Genomic DNA, 25,623 nt, shown 5'->3' with positions numbered 1-25,623 from the left:
AAAAAGATAATAGGTAACAGGCTCCATATATTAGTCTCCTACTAATTTTGGTCCTTTGCTTCAGTTTTTTCACCTATTTATAATGTATTTTATTTTGTAGTATTTATATCTACCTTTGTAGGTTGCTTGAAGCATTTTAGGGAATGACTTGGGATAGAAGTTCAATAAATGGGAAAAGTATGGCAAGGGTAGGATATATGTTATGAGAGATACGAATAAAACAGTATTGGGAATCAAAGTAAAAATCACATGCCTTTTAAGAGGTGACATTTGAGACAAGTTTGATAGCTACGAGGATTAGTAGGTTATTTTAGTAGAGAAAACTACACCAAAAAGGTTCAAATTATAGGGAATATTTATGGAAAAGAGCATAGGAAATTGCCTAAGTTGGTAGGCAATGGTGTCTGTATACAAGAATATAGAAAATAAAGCTACCTTTGAAAAGCCTTAAAGGCAGAACTGAGAAGTCTGTATTTAATTGGTCATGGAGTGGAGGGCCCCTTTTAGTTTTTGTGCTATGTAGTGGCCTAGTCCCAGTGATGGGTTTTAGGGAATTGCTGACTTTACTCAGGATGTCTAGTTGTTTCCTTCCCTAATGGGGTATCAGGAGCTCAGTAATTCCTTTTTCTGTCACTGGTGGAAACCGAGGTATATTGTCTTTGTAGTTGCAATCTGAGATAATGGTTTGAATCAGTGACCTTGGCCTCATTAGAAGCGCTAAGGAGGTAAGGACCCAGTCCACACATGGTAACAGTCCACTCACTAATCCAGAGGTTGAACACTGGTAACTTAATCCTTTGGACTAAAGACTTCCAAATTGGTTGAAATTGCTGTCAAAAAATAAAGCAATGTAGGTGCCCCATCTCCCAGGAGGGGTGGGCTATTTTTGCATAGCAGATTTGGTCCTTTTTTATACTATTTTTTTATTAAAGTCTTACTGTTTGCTAGCTTTATCATCTTAAAGCGGATGAGGGAGGAAGGGGAAAGAAAAGAAATGGGATTCTAAGGCAGGTAAGGTGACATTGGGAAAGTAGCAGCTTATAGCCTGATAGCAAAGTAGGAGTTAGAAATTTAAGAATACCCCAAAGAAACATATAGTATTGAATGTTCACCAGTTGAAAGTAGGATTATGAATTAGGTAACAACCCATTTACATCATAAGGAAGTTTTTGTTTATGCTTAATATGAAATTTATTTTCTTGGTTGTGTTTTTTAGGCAGTGTTGTGGTATTTTCAGCAATGACAAGGATTCTCTTTCTGTTCAGGAAATACTCATGCTTTAAAAATTACTTCTTAAAGGTGATAGGCAATGAAAGTGATATTATTAGCAAATTTATTTTAGAAAAAATCCTGCTTTATAAGTTACCTTTTTTGCTGGATTTTGTTCAGGTGTACTGCTTTGGGTGCAAGGTGGTGAGGTGAATTGAGAAAATACTGGTTTTGGCAGTGCTGTCCACTGTTCAGGTGCTGATAAGCCGTCAAATGTCTGAGTTTTTCCTTTTCTTCCTCTTTTTAGACTTTATCACTGTAGTTTGTCTTAACTTCCCTTTCAGAGTTCAGCTTGGAGCCATGTCTTCTGTTCGTTGATGCTCCTCCATGTTGTTGTAGAATCTTGGAATAAAGGATCTGACTCCTAAACTGTTCTTCGGCTAAATTGGGGATCTACCAAACATTATTTACTAGTTATTCTCTGAAATGACAGCAGAATTTGTAAGTTTGTACAACTGGTTGTATTTTATTATTAGCTTTACCTGTTCTCCTAGGAAGGAAGCGTGGACCCAGAATGAGGAGATAAGTGCAAATTAGATAGCTTAATGTTTCCTGTCTTCATTCTTGAATCCCATGATAATTAACCATGATACTGAACCCCAATCCTTTTAGGAACAAGTATGTTTAATGCTTACTGAAGGAACATAATAATTGAATTGTCAGCCTCTTTAGCTCTTTTTTTTTGGTAAATTTATATAAGATTGATGGTAAATTTGCAGGGGTCTTAAGGATTGTATGACAGATGATTCTAAAATTTCTTTTTCTTTTACTGTATTATTGGCTGATGTATTATTTAAGTAAAATATTATCAAGTTAAGTAACTTGGTCGCATAACTACTAAATGATGGAGCAAGTATTCCATTAGGTGATTTGATTCCAAAGCTTGTACTCTTAACCATTCTGGAGATTGCCCTGGCCCACTGATATGCAGCAAGAGGTGATAGCTGACAACCATAAAAAGTGGTCCTTAGCCTATGAGGATGGAGACATTTGGCCCCATAGACTTCATTATTGAGTTGTACAGTGACTGATGTTCCTAATGATGATCCTTTCAATCTTAATTTAGTTATTGCTTTCTTTTAATCTTATTTTCTCCTAATTAACTCTCTTAATTTTGAAAACATTTTCTAATCCAAATGATTAAATTTTCCAGAATTTTGCAAGAATAAACTTTAAATTTGGAAAATTAATTTAATTGGAATCCAATTTTTAAGACTGAGTATACAGATAGTTTTATGACATGAACCTTTCAGTAAGTAGATTAGTAGCCTTGCATTGGTCTCATTTAGTGAGCTTTTACTATAAGCTGTTGATACTTAGGATATATATTTTTAATGCTTAACATGATCCAATTACATTAAGATAATTTTTAAAGTATAAAACTCACTTTAATTAGTTGAATTATAATGGTACATTTTATGACTCAGATCTTTAATTTTGAATGGTGATAGCTTATATTCACATCTTGTGCTTATTATTGGAACAAGAAAATGTTTTGAAATATGTGAATGCTTTTATATTAAGTTGAAAAACAGGACTTACTTTGGCTTTTTGCTTATTATCTTAGAGCTTATTATTTTTTTTATGAGATAATTGCATTAGGTGTTCTTTTAATTTAAAGTTTTTAATTTAAAGCTTTTACAATAAAGGGGTGCCTGCGTGGCTCAGTCAGTTAAGCGTCCAACTTCGGCTCGGGTCATGATCTCATGGTTTGTGAGTTCAAGCCCTGTGTCAGGCTCTGCTGATAGCACAGAGCCTGGAGCCCACTTTGAATTCTGTGTCTCCCTCTCTTGCTGCCCCTCCCCTGCTCACGCTTTGTCTGTCTCTCAGAAATAAACAAACGTTAAAAAAATTTTTTTAAAGTTTTTACCGTAGAACTGCTTTCCTTCATTTTCATCATATTTTTCCTGATTTATAAACATTGGAACTATAGAAAGAAGCAATTGGAATTTTTTAAAAATTATAGTTAACAGTAAAGATCTTAACGGATATAATAATTTATTTAATAGTAATATAAATCTTATTCATTTTTTCCATAATTTCACTTCCCACTAATATGACTTTCACATCATGTACAAGTTGATTGCATTTCTAGGCATTTTATTTATTGATACACTTTGAAAGCCTAAATTTGCCATTCTCCCCAATCCATGTAGGCAATCACCTTGAAGGGAGAATGTTTTAAAAGTGGGATTGCCTTTTATGAAATGGAAACCCACTTTGGGTTTTTTCTTGTATTTAAAAATTTAGTTCCTTTTCTAGCTGTACTCACATTTTTATTAGCTCATGAGGATCTACCAGCTGCTTATTAAATTTGCTTATTAAGAAATGAGTCCAATATGCAAAAACAAAAGCTTTTAACAAGTAGACACGTTGGCCTAACAAATTGTGCTGTATTTGAGGTTATAAATATGTGACCTGAATGCTGTAAATGCCATTTAGTGGTCTGAGTTAGAGACTCAACATGTGAATAGGGGAGAAGAAACAGAAATAGAAAGGTATAGAAGACCTTTAAAAAGGATGGAAGGGAAAGAGGAGGATCTGGTGATAATTGATAATTTAATAGAGAATTTTGTTGCCTACATCTGTAAATCTAGCTATATAAAATATTTTAGAAAAACACCCAAGCTAGTTTAAGCAGTTGTCTGTTAGCCTGTGAGGCTTTTTATAGTACTAATCTTTCCTGGTATTGTGATGATTTATTTACTTAAGAAATATTTGAATGCTTGTTATGTATGCTAGCACAGAACAAAAGTACTAAGGATAAAAAGAAAAAGCATGGTTTTGGTCTTCAAGAGTTTTGTCTAGTACTCTGAAAAAGCATCATAAGATCTTGGTATATCTTCTGAATTATTCAAATTGAGTTATATATGCTTAGTTTCTGTATATGGTGTGCATGACAGCTTTTTAATTCAAATAAATTGATTAATTTAGGCTATGGATTAACAAAGCACAGAGCACAATGAGGTAGAGTTAATGAGCATTAGCTTTGGCATCAGATCTGATGTCTAATCTTGTTTATGCTACCTCTTCATTGTATGGCCTTTGTAAATATAAATGTAAGCCCCAAGTTTCTTACCTGTGAAGTGGGGGTAATAGCTACTCTTGAACTGTTGTTGGGAGGATTAAAGGAGATAAAGGCTGTAATGCATACCTAGCTCAGTTCTTAGTAGTTTTTGTAAATGGTAGCTGCTTTTATTACTGTGCAAATAAGAATGATTCCTTTCATAAGCACTGTAAATTAAAATTAAAAGCTTGCTTACATATTCAGTCTTTCTACATACCATAGCCTTCTCAACCAGTGATTCTGCACCTTTGTGACATTTTTGGTATAGCCTTTCTCCCCTAGGTCTCTGTAAGAGAAATAATTCCTATAGGAAAACAGTGACTACTCTCAATCCTCCTAAGAATGGTATATATCTGGTATTAGCATTCTAGATGCATATGAGAAAAGGGAATTTATTACTTATAATAGAGGCACCAGGGATTAAGTCTTCTGAATCCTATACTGCTGGGACTATATCGTATCTAACTATTTGAGAAGTGCTTTGAAATTCTTGAATTTACAGAAACAAAGTTGTTACAAAGCACATCTTCCTTTCTTTCTTTATGGGGGTGGGGGTTACTTGCAAGGACTATAGTGTCTTGTAGCAGTTTGTTAATATTTCCAAACTAGAACTATTACCCTAATCAAGTGATTCTTAAACTTTTTCATTGTAAAGATTATTTTAGATGGGCATAGTGCCTTGAATACCATCCGTTCCCTACTCAATCCCATATGGGACTGAAGACTGTCTCCTTAGAATGAATGGAATTAATATTTGCTTTTAATAAGATAATGAGTTCAGTACCTGGTTTTTAGGTTTCAAAGATTCATTGAACTGGATTTTTAAATCTAGTATAAAAGTTTCAAAACTAGTGTTTTTGGAATACCAGTTCTTTAAGCCAACCTCCCCCCCCCCCCGAAAACAAAAACACAGTTCTTAGAACCCAGGAATTTTGGGGAATGCTTTTTGTTATATATATCTTGGAGGTTGACATTGCATTTTAATGTATTAAAGACCAAGAAATTCTACAGAAGAGAGACAATTTTGTTTATTGACTACCAACCTTAGCAACCTTTTTGATCATCTGACATTTATTAATGTCCTGTAGAACTTGTGATCCTTGTAACATACTTTGGGAAATGTTAATCCCCTTCAATTTATATACAAAAAAATGTTCTGCGTCATATAGTTAAGTAATGGTGGCAGACTCCAACTGGATCCCATCTCTACAACTACCCCTAACTGTTCCTTTTCTGCTATATCACCCTATTTTTCATAAGTATTTGATTTATATTAGAAATAAAAGTAAAATTGTTGTCATGTGAGTATATATACCAAGTGAACCATCTGGCAGAAGTTTCAGAACATATTTTGAGAACTACAGCACTGACATATTTGCAGCCTCATTTAATTGGCCCCATCATTATAAATGGCTTGCAGACCTTAGGAATAGATTTCACATGAGTTAGTATATTCTTGGGGGAAATCTGTGAATAGGATAGAAAGTATTACCATGTTAACTCTGTAAACATTCAGAGATAGGGAGGCTGATCAGTTTGTTCTATGCTTTGATTACCATTAATGTAGAACATTTTACTAACATTGTGTGTCTTCTGTTTTCGAGTTAAGCTTGATGTTGCTAACAAAGTGTAGGAGCCAACTAAATGTTATCTCTCATTCATCCATTTCCTATGTTGCACCTATTTGAGAAATGGATTGAGAGTATCAAAAGGGATGTCCCATTCTGAGGAGAAAAATTGAAGTCTTTTGGGGACTAAAAGATTTATTAAATGGGTGAAAAGAATGATTATTGGAGATGTTTCTGACGATACATTGGTTGATTAAGGAAGGAATTTTTGGTTCTTTTGGGAATGTCTTTGAAAGTAGACCACTGTAACACTGCAGAAAGAATTTTTATTTTTTTATTTTTATTTTTATTTTTTTTTATTTAAATTTTTTTTTTTCAACGTTTATTTATTTTTGGGACAGAGAGAGACAGAGCATGAACAGGGGAGGGGCAGAGAGAGAGGGAGACACAGAATCGGAAACAGGCTCCAGGCTCCGAGCCATCAGCCCAGAGCCCGACGCGGGGCTCGAACTCACAGACTGTGAGATCGTGACCTGGCTGAAGTCGGACGCTTAACCGACTGCGCCACCCAGGCGCCCCGCAGAAAGAATTTTTAAAACTACTAGCTGCTTTTGACAGTTTCAGAAGATCTGAAGGAGGACTGTAAAGAGATTTTTTTCTACTTTAAAGTACTATACTCAATAAAATTTGAAGAGTGACTTGTTAAAATATGTGAAAGAATATAGATGAATTTCATTTCTTTTTTTTTTTTTTTTTTTAAGTGTATTTTTGAGAGAGAGCGCATGACTGGGGAAGGGGTAGAGAAAGGGAGAGAGAGGGAATCTCAAGCAGGCTCCCTGCTGTTAGCACAGGACCCAATGCAGAGTTTGAACTCAGGAACCTTGAGATCATGATCTGAGCTGAGACCAAGAGTTGGAGACTTAACTGACTGAGCCACTCAGGAACCCCCATGAATTTCATTTCTTAATGAAGGTACATCCATAAGTGAAGTTGTCTCACATGCTGTATTGAGAACTTGAGTAGCATTGGCACTTTCAAGGGCTTAATCCAAGATCTGTTGTGGCTTTTACAAAATTTTATTGATAGCCCATATAATGCTAACTAAACTTCCTGTATGCCTTATATCAAATTGTATTTCTTAAATTATATCAAATCATATTCTTAAGTTATTAACTTGATGGTGGTGATAATTCTTTTCCCTTTACATTTTACTATTTTTGGAAATATTTTCCCTTTCAAGACATAGATTGTGACAATAAAATCTTATACCCCAAATGTTTGGAAAGTGGAATCAGATATGAAAGTGTTGAATGGTCAGTAAAATACCAGGATTAAAGTATTTTTCCAGTACTTAAATATAGAATGGCATATCAGGTCGGGCATTTCTCATTTTACTGGTGTATATTCTCATTACTGTTAGGAAATGAACTACCTGATTAGTTGATCAATACATGCATTCTTAATTTCCAGTGGAACAGATACCCTCTCTCTAAAACTCATGAATGATTATTGATATTATGACTTTTTTTTTTTTTTTTTTTTGTCACTGGTATATAATTTGTCTGGACATTGAGGCTGCATCAATTATATATAATAGAATAGAGTAGTTTGAAGGCATTATTTGTAATTAGATATCTGTTTTGTCTTTTAAAAAACTTAAAGAATTGGAAAGCACCCTGTTCTTATTATATAAAGTTAGATTGCTTCTAATATCATGTTTACATTTATATGATTATATTATATTGATTTTTATTAGACTTCAATTGAGATGGAGGAGGCAGATGATCCCGTCTTAAATATAGAAGAATTTCAGTAGGTACATTGCAAGCTCTCTGCAAATAATTTTTTAAAAATGTTGCAATTTAGGACAACTATAACATCCATTCAGAGTATTGTTTACTCTGTAATAAATCAAAGATTGTTCTCTGGGTAGTAGAATTGAGCTGTCAGAGAATAAAGTCTAATTTTTTTGCCAGATTATTATTTTAATCCTGCTCATGATAGAAATGATGACTTAAGTTGTAGATATGTTTAAATTACATTAAGATAATTGAACTCATTAAACTCTTCATGAAATTCTTATGCATTTAAGAGTATTGCATATATTGTTAGGCAAGTCAATGGATGTGCAAACTAGAAATTCAAATAAAAAAAAACTTTTGGCATCTTGCTTCTTTGTAGACACTTAAGAGGTAAGAGAGATTTCTGATTACCATTCCAATATACTTTTAGATTTAGGTTTTTCAAGCTCAATAGAAACGTGTTTCCAGATTATTTTGCATATAGTGAGTTTTGCTTCACTTTCTAAGCTTTATTGCCTTGTCAAACTTTCATAGGTTGATAGAAATGACGAAGCAAATAACTATCAACTGATCTATGTTTAAATGAAATTGAAGGAAAGAATTTCAGAATTCTACTTAAAACAGAATGTATGTAAGGGCGCCTGGGTGGCTCAGTCGGTTGAGCTTCCGACTTCGCTCAGGTCACGATCTCACAGTCCGTGAGTTCGGGCCCCGCATCAGGCTCTGTGCTGACAGCTCAGAGCCTGGAGCCTGCTTCGGATTCTGTGTCTCCCTCTCTCTCTGGCCCTCCCCCTGTTCATGCTCTGTCTCTCTCTGTCTCAAAAATAAATAAATGTTAAAAAAAATTAAAAAAAAAAAACAATGTATATTTATTTAACATACGAATATTTTATTCTGAGGACAATGGAAAGCCTTTGGAGAGGTTTTGTTAAGTTTATTTATTTATTTATTTTGAGAAGGGGGAGGAGGTTGGGGGGCAGAGAGAGAATCCCAAGCAGGCTCCGCACTGGCAGCGTGGAACCCAAATTGGGGCTTGAACTCACAAACGCTTGCCATCATGACCTGAGTGAAAATCAAGACTGAGCCACCCAGGTGCCCCCAGAATGTTTATTTTAGCTGTTGGTCATATACTAAGTATTTATAAAGAAAATATTTATGTTAATGAAAATAACATGACTTGGAAAAGTATAAAATTAGTTAAAACTCAGGATCCTGGAGACAAAGTGGTTTTGAATTTCTCTATTGCTTACTAGGTGTATGATCTTAGGTGAGTTACTTCACTAATTTGTGCCTTAGTTTTTCTTATCAATAAAATTGAGATTATTTTAATATTGTATATGTCAGAGTTAGAGGATTGAATAAGGCAGTATATATATAATGCATAATATATTACTTGCTATATATGAGGCTCAATAAATGTTAAAAAAGAAAATAAAAATTTTGAGTTTATTTTTGAAAGGGAGAGTGAGAGAGTGAGCACACACACGCATGTGAGCAAGGGGGAGGGGCAGAGAGCACAATCCAGTGGGGTTCTGGACTCAGGAACCTGAGCCAAAATCAAGAGTTGAAGTTTAACTGACTGAGCTACCTAGGTACCAGATGATCATGAATATTTGCAACTGATTTTATAATTGAAAGTAGAGTAAATTATTTGGGGGGCTCCTGGCTGGCTCAGGTGGAATAGCCTGTAACTCTTGATCTTGGGTTGTGTGTTTGAGCCCTACCTTGGGTATAGAGATTACTTCAGTGATTTTAATTAAAAAAAAAAAAAAATTATTTGGGAGTGTCATTATTTTTAAGTAAAAAAAAAAATGCAAGAGGGACACTTATGACACTAAGCTTTGTTTCCTATGGACATTTTTAAAGAAAAAATGAGAATTTTTTATTCCTTCTATTTTTATAATGCAGCAGTGTAAGTTCATATATAATAATTTAATTGGAAGTGCTTTTGTTTTTTTATCTATCTTTTCTATCGTATGTTTGCTGTAGTCTAAAGTTAATTTCTACGCTAGTTGCTTGACATAAACATAATTTAGTTTTTCTGTTTGTAGGTGGGAAGATTTTGTCTTTTGATCTCTTACATACTTTCTTCTGAATCAGTTCTCTGTATAGAGAACTATTTACCAAAGATATTAAAAAACTTAAGACTATCACCATGTGATTAATTTTCTGGTACTAGTATAGAATATGACAATGCTGTTATTTCCATGAGGATAACTTTTAAATAAAGATTAGTGTAAGCTTTTCAAATTAAAAAATGTAGACTTATATTTCTTAGTGGACATTTCATAGGTGTGTCAAATATGGTACCTTATTCAGACTTTCTCATTTTTTTTAATGTTTATTTTGTGTGAGAGAGAGAGAGCGAGCACGAGCAGGGGAGGGCAGAGAGAGAGGGAGACAGAATCCGAAGAAGGCTCCAGGCTGTGAGCTGTCAGCACCCAGCCCTGTGCGGGGCTTGAACTCGTGAACCACGAGATCATGACCTGAGCTGAAGTCAGGCACTTAACTGACTGAGCCACCCAGGTACCCCCAGACTATCTCATTTTTTATTTTTAACTTTATTTTAAAATAGCTTTAGGGGCTCCTGGGTGGCTCAGTTGGTTAAACTTCAGACTTGATTTCAGCTTAGGTCATGATCTCGCATTTCGTGAGTTTGAGCCCTGCATCAGGCCGTGCACACTTTAGACTTACTAAAACGTTGTAAATTACTTCATAGAGTTCTCATATATTTCACCCACTTTTCCCTAATGGTCATATTTTATATAACCATAGAACAAATCAGAAATTAATATTAATACTAACCAGTCTGTAAACTTTATTTGAATTTTGACCATTGTCCACTCACTAAATGACCTTTTTCTGGTCCAGCATCTAATCTAGGATCTCATACTATTGTACTTAATTGTCATGTCTCCTTAGTCTCCTTCAATCTGAGATGCTTCTTCATTCTGTCTTTTTGCCTTTCTTGACTTTGACACTTTTTAAGAGTAGCTAGTTAGAATGTCCCTCAATTTGTGTGTCTGATGTTTTCTTGTGATCAGATTGGGATAATGCATTTTTGGCAAGAATACCACAGAAATGATAGTATGTCCTTATCAGTGCATTGTATCAGGAGAAATGTGATATTGATTTGTTCCCTTACTGGTGACGTTATCTTGATCATTTGGTTAAGGAGGTGTCTGCCAAGTTTCTATACTTTTAAAAATTACTCTTTTTCCCCTTTGTAAATAGCAAGGTTTTTTGTGGGGAGATATTTTGAGACACTGTAAATGCCTTGCTTCTCATCATATATTCACCCATTAGTTTTAGCATCCATTAATGAATCTTACTTGATCAGAACCTATTGAATTGAGGGGCGCCTGGGTGGCGCAGTCGGTTAAGCATCCGACTTCAGCCAGGTCACGATCTCGCGGTCCGGGAGTTCGAGCCCTGCGTCAGGCTCTGGGCTGATGGCTAGGAGCCTGGAGCCTGTTTCCGATTCTGTGTCTCCCTCTCTCTCTGCCCCTCCCCCGTTCATGCTCTGTCTCTCTCTGTCCCAAAAATAAAAAATAAATGTTGAAAAAAAAAAAAAAGAACCTATTGAATTTAATTCTTTAATATCTTTTTGTTGTTGATAATATAGTTCTTGTCATAGGTGGATAAGTGTCACAAAAGAATTAACGTAACGGCAGCATAATTCATAAAACATAACTTTTTCTTTCTGTAGTCTTTTATATTCATCTATGTCTGAATGCAGTCTTTAGGGAAGTAGCACAGCACAAGATCTTGGAATAAAAAAATGTGATCAAAAGACGATCCTTTTTTTTTTTTTTTTTCTCCTCCCAGTATCTTACATGTACTTCAGGATATGCTGGCCGTTGTAAGAACAAAGCCAAATATTTCATATAGCAAAATAAACAGGTGAAAAAGAGGTAAAAGTAATGGGCTGCATTAATTATGAAAAGAATTTGCAAGAGTAATTTAGAGTGTTTTCTTAAAATTGACTTTCTTTTTTTTTTGTCAAATCTGGAAGCCTTTTTTCATTCAAAAGAGGCAGTAGCAAATGTAAATGTTTGGTCTTCTTGATCCTGAGTTGCCTTTTTTATAGTCGATATATATTTTTTATGATTGTGTTTTATCTTTTATTCTATAGTGGATTAACTACTTTAAAAAATGTATTGTGCGAAGTTTCTTTATCGTTTTATTTCATCTTCTACCTTAATCAGTGGAACGTGAAGACCCATTGCTTGTCTCTTTCTTGTTTATCTTTTGACAAATACTTGATGTTTAAACCTAGTGGAGTAACTTGAATCCCAATAACATTTTTGGATAGCATCTTTTCCAAAAGGACTAAGAGAAAATATAGTGGTAAATCTTGGAATTTGGTAGTTCTTGAAACATTCTAGTAGTTAGGGTTCATCATTCTCATTACAACTTTCTTTTAGGAAATTGCTTTCCATGATAAGTGTATATCCTCATATTGGTATGCATTCCTTAAAGTTTCAGGCTTTCTTCCTTATTTTGGCGTTTTTGAGGTGTGACCTACTTGACAATAAATATAAGATTGTAGCTTAGAAGTAATCTTTCCTTCCAGAGTCATTACAATACTGTGACTAATTCTAAGGTAGCTGGTTTTTGTTTGTTTGTTTGCTTGCTTTTTGGCAAGATTTCACTTTCTCAAACTGAAATTTTTAAATTTTTTTTTTTTTTTTTTTTTCAACGTTTATTTATTTTTGGGACAGAGAGAGACAGAGCATGAACGGGGGAGGAGCAGAGAGAGAGGGAGACACAGAATCGGAAACAGGCTCCAGGCTCTGAGCCATCAGCCCAGAGCCTGATGCGGGGCTCGAACTCACGGACCGCGAGATCGTGACCTGGCTGAAGTCGGACGCCTAACCGACTGCGCCACCCAGGCGCCCCTCAAACTGAAATTTTTAAATTGGATGTTCTGGCAATATCTGGTTTCTTTTCTTACTGATTTTAAATCTGGAAAAGAAGATTAGAAAATCTATAACGGGTGTTAAAGTTTAGCTAAAATTTGTATCATCCTAGGATACGTTTGTTTTCTGCTGACCATATTGAAAAATTAATCCTAGAAGCTGATGACCCCCAAAGACGTACATGAAAGTAATACTTTTATTTTCCGTAGGATTAGAAAGTTGAACTTTTTAGTGTCTACTTTAGACATCAGCCACTTGACAAAATTTTTTTGTTTGTTTCTTGATCAGTAGACTTCATTTGTATAATATTTACTGAATTAACTGTGCCAAGCACTCTTCTAGGGTCTGGAGATAGACTCTCATGGTTTCTGTTAAGGATGTTCTTTTATTTTCTTAATGCCAGCTAGGACTGTTCTGGGCACTTGAAGGGGTTTGTGAGATGATGATGATTATTATTTTTTTTTAATAGACGTGTCTTAGGACCAGTAAGAATGATTAGTGATTAAAAAAAATAAGAATATGTTACATCATGCGTCCAGTTTAGTGTAGAACGTTTTGTTTTATAAATAATCTATAAACCTGTAAATTAGCAAGTTCAATTTCAGTCAGTTGTAATACAAAGGAATAGAAATAGTCTTTGTAGAAACACATTACCTTGCATTTCACTGCTTAAAAATGATTAGGCTTAGCCTTTTCTCTTTCTTTGGTATTAGAAATGCTTAAAACTAATAAGCAATATATGCTCATTTAGTAATTTAGTATTGAGAACAAGTATTGCAAATAGTCTAGTTTGCATATTTTGGGAGAATTTCTCAGTGGTGTTTATATACGAAATACTTAGGTTTATTGTTTCTGATTTGAATATACCTGGATTTTCAGTAAAAATCTTTAAAAATTTAAATACTTAGGGATAATGTTAAAATGATTTTATTGAAGTACTAGTGGATTGATAGACCTCCTAACATCCATTTGAGTTCCTTTGTGACATTTTAGCACAGGTGATTTTGTTAGCTTTGTTTTAGAATTTATTCTCTAGTGGTTGAAATACAGGTTCTCCAGTGGAGTGCTTATTGTTTTCATCTCTTTAAACATTACATAGAAGAATGCTGTTTATTAAAATAGAATTAGGTAAGGTCCTACTGTGTCATTCTTAAGAGCCTTTATCAATGGTAGTCTCGCAAAGGTTGTTCTTTCTTGTTTGAATAACGATCTCATTTTGTAAGTGCCTTTACATTTTTCTTTATAAGTGATACATGATCAAATCCACAATCATCATAAATAATTAACTTCTGAAGCAGGAGAGATATCAGCTCTCCTCAAGGATTCAAATAATTTCTATTTAGGGAAATCTGTATTCAGAGTATGAGTATGTTGAGTATGAGTATGTTGAATCCGTAAGTTTTGTTACTTTAAGCAAAATCAAGAAGTTATATCTTGAAAATAATCTCACTTGGGAGAAGTTTTTATGAGTGTATCTACTTCTCCAGCCCTATAACCTATCCTAAGGGCATTTGGTTTTTTAAATATGTTTGTATTTTTAATTTATAAATTCTGTGGGGGTGTGGTAAGTAAATCAGTGGTTTAGAGCTCCTATTGAAGGGGAAATTGTAAACTTAGCCCACTGTTAATCTGAGCAAGATATGATTTCCTGGGAGTTGTTTTTCATTTTCAAAGTTAAGTGAGCCTGTAACTTAAATAAAAATTTAGCAGTTAGTATCTTTTGTTCCAAAATGGAATGCTCCCTTTTAACCTGTATTTTCAATCAGAAGTATTGTTACTATTGATTAGTATTCAAGAAATAAAGGAAAACTGGAAAATTTTGAAAATCATATTTTTTTATAGTTTCTGAATTTATTTTTTTAAACTATATCATAAAATAGTTAAGGTTTACTTAGATCTCATTAATTTGGAAATCTTTAATCTTATTAGTTTGTGTTGAAATATTAGACATGAAAAAGAATGATTTGTTAAGGAAATTGACTGGAAAAGACTAGAGGGTGATTTTTTTCATAATGTAAAAAAGACTTTTGTAGCACCTGATTGCACAGTATACAGTAGTCTCTCCTTACCTATATGGGTTATGTGCTAAGACTCCCAGTGGATATCTGAAAACACATATCGTACCAAACTCTGTACATACTGTGTTTTTTCCTGTACCATAACATACCTATGATAAAGTTTAATTTGTAAATTAGACACAGTAAGAGATTAACAACAATAACCTAATAATGAATTAGGATAATTATAACAGTGTACCCTAATAAAAATTATGTGAATGTGGTCTGTCTCACTTTCAAAAGATCTTATTTTACTGTATTCACTCTTCTTTCTCTTGTGATGATGTGAGATGATAAAATGCTTAGAGATGAGATGAAGTGAAGTGAATGACCTATGCCTTGTGACGTAGCATTAGGCTGCTGTTGACCTCCTGACGACGTGTCAGAAAGAGGATGATCTACTTCCGGATCATGGTTGAACAGGGTAAATGGAAACTTGGAAAGCAAAACCTTGGGGTTTTGTAGGTACTGCTAGTGTGTGTGTGTGTGTGTGTGTGTGTGTGTGTGTGTGTGTGTCTCTGTCTGTCTCAGAGGGACTACAGTAGGTACAATGAATTCATAAATGAGATGGCTCTGATGTATTAATTCTAAACCTTTCTCATCTGTTAAAAAGTCATACCTTAAGAACTCCAACTGTGGAATACCTTGTTAATCTTTTTGGGATTATAGTGGGGTTTTTTGTTTGTTTGTTTTTTTGTTTTTGTTTTTTTTTTGTTTTTGTTTTTTTGGACTCCTGAAAATACCTAGAGTGCCATTCTTGAGATATTTAGTATTCAGATCTTTTTCTAATTTGTACTTCCTTCCTATCATCATCCCTCATATACCTCCTCAATGTGATTATACTGTAAAATACTGTTGTAAGCTACTGGTCAAAAAGTATATAGTCTTTAAAAATAAAAGACCTGAGGATTTAAAATCTATTGGAAACTTAAAATAAGAAAATAGCTGCCACATAGGCTTGTAAAGTACTCTCGTACTTATTTATTTGCTACCTCTTGCTAGATGGAAGTTTCACCCCGTTGACTTCTACTAGATTTCTTTTTTCACTTCTTTACATTTTGGAAATCACAGATTTGATGGTTAAATCATAGATTTTCTTTTCTTAGTCCAAACTGTTTTCATTTCTCACTTGTACAGAATTGAATATATTCCTAAAGCAGAAGGGTTAGCTTGTTCTTTCTTCTTCAGGCTTTAAAAAAAAATTGAGTCTAAATGTTGTTAGGTAATGGAATAACGATTCCTTTTCAGCTGTGTTGGTATATTTCCAAACTGGCTGGCAGAGCCAGGAGGAAGTGAAGGCATTAAAACACTAACTTTGGTTGGTTGCTACCTTCTTAGTGCTGAGACTATAACCTTTGTTGGTTGATTGATAGAGAACAAGAGAGCACAGTCCTCGTTCCACTAACAGGTAAGGAACCCTTGTGATAACCAGGTGGCATGAGAAAGAAAATTACTTGATTAGCAGTTTTTTTCTTAATTTATCCCCAAATATAACATGTCCATGAAATAGGATAGTGTGATTATGTTCAATACAACAGGAATGTGCAGCACCTTTCTAGTTAGAAGAAGATCTGAAATTTAATAGGGATATATCACTCTGTACCACAAAGTATAATTGATCTGTTTTCCACTGTTAAAATTTATCCTGCAGTCCCTATAACTTTAAATACATATCTGCCTATCTTATTCTCCTTTCAGCTTTTCCTTGATCAGATGCTATGTGCTTTGAACTTCCTTCTCTTATTTACCTTATTCCTATAATAAAGCAAACTATTTTCCAGTATCTTTGTCATCATCTATTATTTGAGTATATCTTACTGCTTTAATTTCTGCATTGTAGCCATTAATGATTTATTTCCTGGTCCTTCTTGACCCAAAACCAAATGATCATACATTTAAAAAAGGTTTTTAGATTGTATTACCTATGTACAGTATTCTGCCCTCCCACTTTTAAATATGAGTGCTTGAAGAAAAACTCTTTTTCAGTGATGGTGGTCCTAGCTTGATAAAATTTAGGTTTAGCTTTGTATTGCTATAATGTGGGACTGTAGTTTAAGTCTTTAAATTACTGAAGACTTAAAAACAAGAACAAATTCAGCTTCTTAGACAATTCCCAAAGTTTAGTAGTGTTCCTGTTAATATGCTTGATTATTCTGTTTCTCCTTTTCAATCCATCTTCTTCTCTTTGACAGAAGAATTAACTGGGACTCCTCCTTTGATATAGCTGAGGTCGAGTTCCTTTCCCTGTCCCTTTAAGACAACTGTGCTGCTGTGCTCTTGTTCTAGTCATAATTTATCATTTTTTGATTCGGTCTTCCACTTGAAGTTGGGTTGTTTGTCACAGAGTGTGTTATGGCTTACACCAAGATAGGTCCCTTCTTAATAGGTTACTGAAGAATTAATCATTTGTGGTGACAGATTTCAAAGATTCAAATTAAGAAGGCGCTAAAGAAAGTGTGCCCAAAGGTAGCTCAAAGGTAGCTCCTTTTTATCCTGAGGATAAGTCATTGCAAACTCAAATGACCAGAGAATGTAATTTCTTAATAAGAATTTTTTCTTAAATCTATATTCAGCTCTCTATTTCAGTGCTTCTCTCCTACCAGAGGTGCAAGGAGTGATCCTAGAACCACAGATACAGCCAAGACCACGGAGAGCTTTTGACGTCAGGGGTCCACTTTCTCCACTGAACCCTTGGAGGCAGAATATCCAGCTTCTGGAGAGAGTGGGAAAGGATAATAAACAAGTGGGTGCTTTCCATTATTTACTTGGGTTTATTTATAGATTGGAGTGTCCGTCCATTGCCCATTTAATTCTATTGGTGTACTCCTTGGGTTCATGTAAGAACCAAGTGGGGCTGCAATCTGTTTGTTTTTTCTTGAGAATGCTAACTAGTGCCCATTCAGAAAAGAGGCCTAAAATTTATTTAATTTTCTCTCCAGATAATTAAAGCAGTGGATGATTTGGGGCACTAGATTTGGTGACTGCCTGTGTTAAGTCCACAGGAATTTTTAAAAGGAATATTTGCCCATTTTAATGTTTAATGGTATTAGTGGACTTCCAAGTGCTCTTTTATTACCGGAAGGTAAAAAAGAAGTTTTTGTATTTCATCTTTGGGCAAGCTGGACATCTGAGCTCTCCTAATTTGCACAAGTCTGATGTCCAGGTGTTATCCTACCCTGTTAGAGAGAACTTTTTGGTCTTTTTCCTACCTCAAACTTTAGGACTTCATATTAATTAGATCTTTTAGAAGATACAATGATAGTACCATTATGGTTTTACTGTCAAATTGAGGCTTCATTCTTTAATGAGATAAATGTGAATGAATATAAGTTTCAGGATATATTATCCCTGAAAGCTATGTTAAATACATACTCATAAGTAGTTTTCCAGTCCCTAGGAATAATGTTATTTGTGGCAAAAGAGCCTTGTCCTAGATGTTTCCCATGGCATTAAGATGGTTTTCTCTTAGTTTCTTTGATGCCAAGGGTAGGATTTGATTCCAGGAAGTTCTTATCATCTACAATGGGTAGAACATGACTTTGGTGTCTTTGGCAAGTTTTCATTTTTCCTTGGTGGATTCCTTCTGTGACTCCAGGTATCTTGATAATGGGAGACCGGTTTATTTGTTCTCTAATTGCCCAGATTTCTTTCAACTGGTAAACATCATACTTCTTCAGCAAAAGGAACTCTTCTAGCAGAGCCTTCATGGATGATATCTGTCACACATGCAGCACCTGCAGTTTGGAAGGCAGTGGTGAACGGAGCCACGCAATATATCTAGAAGACACAAGGATGAGAGAGCCACCTGATCTTGTCATTTATAAACTTTAAGATTTACTCTCGTGTACTCTTGGTCTGGAAACGGAAAGGCTCAAATAATGAAATAATTTTTTCAGATTGGAGTTTTACATGGCCATGCAAATATTCCTTTCTATTCAGAAGACTGAAATAGAGAAAGTATGAGAGACTCCTTTCTTTTAAAAGCAGCTCTCTGTTTCACTTGAAAGATTTGTGGGATTGAAAATCACCTTAATGAAGCAGGCAAATTTTTTGTTTTTAGTAGTATAGGAGATCCAGAAAACTTACAAAATTATTTTTTGTTGCCTGGCACTGAAAGGAACTAGTAAATAAAAAGGTGAACTTCTTAACTATTTCCAAATTGCTTTTATTATTAGGATACACTCTTTTAGCTTATCTTTTTCTGCTCTTGAGCCTTCTTATTTGTCAAGTCAACAAAGATTCCAGTATAGAAGTAGAGGAGACATCTTTTGAGATCAAAGTAGCTTGTTCGGTCTTCTAAAGTAGTAAATACCTGTTAAATTTGAGGTATTGTTCTGCATTGAAGGCATTTTAAAGTTTGAACGATACTGAAACAAAGACGCATGTAGAGAGCACAGGCAGTTAGTAGTATGGGCATAAGTCTCCACATGTGAATAAGTGTTGCAAAACATTTGATCCAAACGGAAGTAGTTATCAAAATGTTTCTGTTTTTCTCTTTGGCATCTATTAACTGATCAGTCAAAAGCTATTAAAGAAGTTTTTAAAAGCTACCTGATGCTGCCAGTTTGTTTTATTTGGTATAAAGTTTAGGAATAAGAATCCTCGAGTTATTAATATGGAAGCATCTAAAATGATCTTGAAGGTCTTAGGAGCCACATTTGCTAAGTTATACCTGGCGTGTCGCCTCTCTTTCTATGAGACCTTTTTTTCCCCCCATTAGTTACGAATTTTTGTATAGTACTTAAAGGTTTAAAAGATCAGTTTGAACTAAAATTTCCGTAGGGAGCTCTGAATTCCCATAAACGATTATAGCTTTGTATGCTTGATTTGTTTTGTTAAATTTGGATAAGAGTCTTCACAGACACCTATAAATTAAAAAATAACTACCCAACATTTTAGAAAGAACTGAGGGGAACTGAAAGTGAAATTTGCTTGGAAATTAAGTTAGTTGAACTCTTGGAACCACAGTACCAACCAGTTTATGGCCTGTGCGATTAGCCTTTTGTTTCAGTTTTAAAGATGAAAAGTGATTTAATCTCTTAACCTCATGCTTTGATTAAATTTTAGCTCTGTTCCTTAAAGTGTGCAAAAGAAATGTAAGTGCATTTAATTCACTTCATGCCACTAAAAGCTATTTAAAAGTGAAACTTTTTGTATATTAATGTGAACTGATTTGTTTATTTAAACTTTTATTTTGATACATTTTCCTTTCAGATTTTTCAATATTTCGTGTCACTATGCAATCCTATATTTTTCAGTGTTTATTTTATGATTATTAGTATTAAGCTAATTTTTTTCCTAGAATGACTAATTGTGTAATATTTGTACTATGTGATCATTTGAAAACTAATAAATATTTTCTCCATGAAAAAAATGCACTTACTGATAAATGGCTTATTTTTGTTTCAGGAGTAGAAAATGAAAACTACAACAGTATTTTTAAGTGTATTTTAATTTATGTGTCTTCCTCTAAGTATTTCTGAATATATATCCTCTTCCTGTGTATGTTAACCTTTTTGGAAAAAAAAATTTTTAAAAACTATTAAATTAAAATGATTCTTCATTGGGTCATCCAGTCCCAAATGTATGAAATAGGTGATCTATTTAGTCTTTTTTCTTATTTTCCTGATAAGCTTCATCTTTGTTTTCAGAATTGGATTTTTTTTTTTTTTAAGATACCGTTTTTGTGTGTCCATTTTACGAACCATTAAAACTCTTGAGTAAATACTGTAAATATCAGGAATAATATGGTCAAGTTTTTTGAAGTGAGATTGATCAAAATATAATCCCTTACAAAATAGCATATAAAAGACAAATTCTCAACCCAGGAAAAGAACATTTGGAAATAATGGCTGATTGGAGAACTATCCAATTCACAAGAGCTGTTAACAGGAGAAAGAAAAATGTTTTAATGTTCTGTTTGAACAAATAATTGTAGAAGGAGAAACCTTATTTAAGAGTCTCTTGCTTTTAACCTTATCAAGACAACATGGAAAAGGGTAAAGCTTGGTTTTTGGGATTCTTTATAGCTTACATAAACTTATTTGAAGCCACTGGAACAATTTACCTTTTCTATGCAGAGTCTGCTAGAAGCAAGAGGGTTTTTCCCTTTTGATTTGAAGAAAACTTACATAAGAAGTGGACTCTAAAAATTAAAAATGAACATTGTGATGGTGTCCTAGGCAAGAAATAAAAGTTGAATTAATGACAACTTGTGGATTAAAATGAAACAGTTTGGCTCCCCAAAGAAATTATACTCTGAAAAAATAAAGAAAAAGGAAATTATGATTTAGAATAGTTACTGTGTTTGTGGGGTAGGAGGAAACTAAAAATTCTTGGCTTTATTAGTCTGGTAAGTTTGGAAAAGGGAGTGAAAAGAGTTAAGATTCTGTGGATAAAATTTTGTTTTTAGAATTAAAGCCATTAAAACAATGGAAGGCTATATTTTTTACTTGAATACAAAAAAATTATCAGCCATAACTATATGTGTATAAAGAGTGGGTTGTGGAGTTTAAATAAAAAGCCTGTACCAGAAACTTCAAACATACTATAAAAGTAATGGTGAAATGGGAGTTTTAAATACTTTAAATTCTTACTACATGGATGCTTCCCTACATGGTCTTCAAAATAAAAATATTACAGAATGTTAAACATGGTTTATCTTGGTATCTTCAAGGTTGAGAACATAGGCTTGTTTCACCATCATTGATTGGATTAACTGTAGTGTAAAATTTTGATGTTTGTTCATTAGTGAGGAGACTTTAAAAAATAGCTTTTGTTTAAAAAAAGTAAACGTCACATAAGCAGTGTGACTGGCAAAGTACTGACTTTGCAGTTTATTGTAAATACAAGCTCAGATCTTATTTTGCTATATTGAAACAATTGAGTAAAATGTCCATTGGTTAGATGTCCCATGTAATTTCTTGTTTTCTTTTTATTCAGGTATTTTTATTTCCCATTAAAAAGATTACATATTAATTTAGTCCTAAAATGTGAAAGATTTTTGTTTTCAAAAATAAGCACAAAGATGCTCTAAAATTTTTTAACACTAAATATCATCTAAGGTAATTAGATTACTGCAGTAAAAATGTTAGGGAACTTCAAAGTATACATCGGAGTTTTCAGGAATTATGATCAAAGGGATCTCTACTCAAGAGGTAAGGTATGGTATAGGTAGAAAAATGTTCAAAGAATGTGTTCAATGTGATGTCTGATGGGGAAGTAAACTACAACAGATATCCTTGGATTTTCAGACAGGTGTAGAATTAGGAAAATAATTTTTTAAATAAACTTCTCCCAGAAAAAAAAGGATAAGCCACAGATTGTTTTTATATGACTTTGGAGTGCATTTAGATACATCTATAGACATTGTACCTTTGGTGTACTTAGCCTCCTATATTTTAAGCTATCTTTTACTTGTGGTCTCTTAGTGTTTATCATCCAGTTTTGATTTACCATTTCTTAAGCTTTGAGTGCTATTAAAATATACTTTGTATGGAAAGTTGAGTACATATTCCATGAGATTGTTGCCTGGCTTCATTTTGCCCATTTTTATTAAGTGATATCTAGAACTTAGAAAACTGTTGTACTGAATAATTTTTACTTGGTTTGAGAAATTAATTTGAGTCTTATAAACATTCATTTATACTGTAACTTAGGGGAATTTGTTCTATAAGGATTAAAAAATAATATTGAAGGGCTAGTATATAAAATCATTTAGAGAAGAAAGTTAGGCTACTATTCTCTGAGGAATAATAAGTAGGTTCGGAGTAAAGTGTTAGCATATAGTATTTAGTGTATCTAGAATCAAAGGAAAATGAAATGTTCAATACAAATGACCTGAAAAAATGATTTAGGTGTTCTTCCCTAGAAATAATAGTATAATTTATTCAATAGATGGTAACATAGAAACCACAATAATCTTTCACCCTATCCTTTAATTCTTATTATAAGAACACTAGTTTGTGGACAATAGTTTGCTGTCTGTTCCACTTTCACCTTTATATGTAGAGCAAATGATAATGTTGATATGAACTAGCGATAGAACTCACTACTTCATGAGGTAGCTGATTTCCTATTCAGGATGCTTTAATGGTAAGAAGTGGATCCAAGATTTGCTTCCTTGGCATATTTTATTTGAAAATTACCATAGACAGTAATCTATTTTAGCACCCTCATTTTACATACAAAGTAGCGTATACCCAGGAATATCTCCTATATTTCTAACATCACACAATTGATAAACAATTGTAGGACTCCAATCTCTTGACTGCAAGCTCAGAGATCTGTATTCTGCCGCCTTCTCATGTTGATCCTAGTTCTGGACAACATAGTGCAAGTCTGATTTCCTTCAAACATGACAGCCTTCAGGTATTTTAAGATGGCTGTTACATCCCCATTAATTTCAAGCCCATTTTTTTGTTTGTTTTTGTTTGTAAATAGATTTAAGCACCTCCATTTTCTTGTTCTTATTCATGTAAAATAGTTGTGAAATCCTTGAAGGTTTTGTAGATCTTCCATGAACATGCTTCAGTTTATCATTGTTTTTCTTAATGTGTGACACTGAGCCAACACAGCACAGATGTGCTCAGACTGGCTATAGAATACTCATGGCCACTTTGTTTATCTTTCTATATCTGTCCAGTAAGGTGCTTAATTTTATGCATGTTGAGGTTCTCTTGCACAAAAACGTTCTATAGTGATCTGCAGAATACTTGGTGTCTAAAAATTAGGCTAGTAGTCTTTAGGTACAGGCAAATGTGTGCAGTTCAGCAGGAAAGAAAAAATATTATCGTAATGGCTAAAACTTTAAGAAATCATAGTTTAAAAAGTACAGTCTTCCATTTTGTATTTGCTTGCTTAGTTCTGACTCAGATGAACTAGAATGACCATTTTAAATGACTTGTATAATGTGAAATGTTACTTTTCAGGTGGTTCTTGATAATTTAAGGGTAACCAGGCCTGTTGGAGCTAAACTGTTGACACATGACTGACCATGAGAAGAAAATCAACTGGTGTTTAGTAACATCATTAAAATTAGAAACAAAAAGCAGTTCTTCAGTGGAAAGGTTAGGGATAGATCCCAAATAGCAGAGAAGATGGTGAAGTAGCAGTCTTGGAAATCTGAGAATGTGGCCTAAATTCTAATGAAGGCGTAGTCTTATGTTGCCTCTTGAAACATAGTGCGAATACTCTACTACAGCAGTGTTATTGTAGTGTAACAGCATTTTAAGTTACCAATTAAATAGCCTTTTACCCCCCAATTTTAAAATTGAGCTCCTGGAAGACATAGAATGTTTCAGGGTTGAAATAGGGTATATTACCCTACGTAAATTAGAATTTTAGGGCGAGGGAGAAAGAAAAGAACAAACACATGCCTCCTGTGTGCAGCTTTGGCCAGCTGCTTTATGTATGTTTACCTAATTTAATCCAGCTGACCTGTGACCTGTGAGAAAGGGAATGTTTTTCATTTTACACACAAAAATAATACCAGAGGTTTCAAAACTTGCCCAAGGGCATATACTCAGTAAGCAACAAAGATGGCATTTGAAAGATCTATCAAAATATAAAGAATTCCGCACCATTGATTACCAATATCTTTGCCAAAATGAATGCATATTCCCAGGAACATTTTTCTTATAGAAGCTCAGTGTTTAAAGTAGATAAAAGGGATATTTTTACTTAGTATGCATTTTCAAATTGTATTTAAAGAGTAGTTTTGGTTTTACAGAGCAGTTGACCAGAAAGTAGAGACCCCCACTTCCAACCATATACCCCGTTTTTTCCTCCCATAGTTTACCTTCGTATTAACCCCTTACTTTTGTGTGGCACATTTGTTGCAATTAATGAACTGATACTGATACATCGTTAGGATTTACTTTTGTGTCATACACGTCTTTGGGTTTTGCTAAATACTTTTGTATCAGTGTTAATGAGAACTATTGATCTGTAATTTTCCTTTCTTGTAATGCCTTTGTCTGATTTCGATACTAGATTTGCCTCATAGAATGAGGAATTGTTCCTTCTCTTTCTACTTTCTGAAAGAGATTGCAGAGAGTTGGTATCATTTCATTAAATATTTGGTAGAATTCACCAATGAAGCCATCGGCTTGGTGCTTTCTGTTTGTGAAGGTTATTAATTACTTAGTTTTTTAAAATACAGATAACCTATTCAGTTTATTTCTTCCTATGTAAGTTTCAGTAGATGTGTCTTTTAAGGAATTGGTCCATTTCATTTAAGTTTTCAAATTTGTGGTGATAGAACTATTCATAATATTCCTTATTATCTTTTTAATGTCCAAGAGACTGGCAGTAATGGCCCCTCTTTCATTTGTAACATTAGTTGTGTCTCCTTTTATTTGTTAGCCTGGCCAGAGATTTATCAATTTTATTGGTAAAACAGCCAGATTTTGGTTTTGTGTTTTTTAATTTTCAGTTTCACTGATTTCTTCTCTAATTTGTACTCTGCTTGCCTTAGGTTTATATTGCTCTTCTTTCTAAGCACTGTTTTGTGCTATCCCACTGTTTTGATAAGTTATATTCTTGTAGTTTGAAATATTTAAAAATTCTTCTTGAAATCTTTTTTACACCACTGTGTTTTTTAGAAGTATGTTGTTTAATCTCCCAAGTATTTTGGGATTTCTATCTACCTGTAAATATTTGTTACTGACTTTTAGTTTAATTCCACTGTGGTTTGAGATCATACTTACTGTGATTTCTACTCTTTTAAATTTTGTATGATGTGTTTTATGGCCCTTAATCATGGTGAAAATTCCACGTGAGCTTGAGGCATATTTTGTTGTTGGATGAAGTATTCTTTAGGTATCACTTAGATACAGTTGATTGGTGTTTTTCAGTTCAACTGTGCCCTTACAAATTTTCTATCTGCTGGATCTGTCAATTACTGATAGAGCAGTGTTGAAGTCTTTAAGTATAATA

The 25,623-nt window shown here is 33.9% G+C and overlaps 1 protein-coding gene across 2 annotated transcripts in view; it reads left to right on the top strand.

The window, feature by feature from the left end:
* TSC22D1 (TSC22 domain family member 1) overlaps positions 1 to 25,623 on the top strand; it is a 133,654-nt gene that overhangs the window by 15,988 nt on the left and 92,043 nt on the right. The window contains exon 2 of one of the 2 annotated variants that reach the window (XM_086711803.1): positions 17,272 to 19,235. The exons of the other annotated variant lie outside the window; for it this stretch is intronic. Within the exon in view, the coding sequence (XP_086567929.1) occupies positions 17,272 to 17,632 (361 nt within the window). The 3' untranslated portion in view covers positions 17,633 to 19,235. Of the gene's footprint in view, positions 1 to 17,271; positions 19,236 to 25,623 lie in introns of those variants that run through there. 2 annotated transcript variants of the gene reach the window in all.

The sequence above is a fragment of the Puma concolor genome, chromosome A1, assembly GCF_028749965.1.
Source record: "Puma concolor isolate L17-30 chromosome A1, mPumCon1.1.hap2, whole genome shotgun sequence".
In the NCBI taxonomy this organism is placed as follows: Eukaryota; Metazoa; Chordata; class Mammalia; order Carnivora; family Felidae; genus Puma; species Puma concolor.
This window is presented reverse-complemented; position numbering and strand designations above follow the sequence as displayed.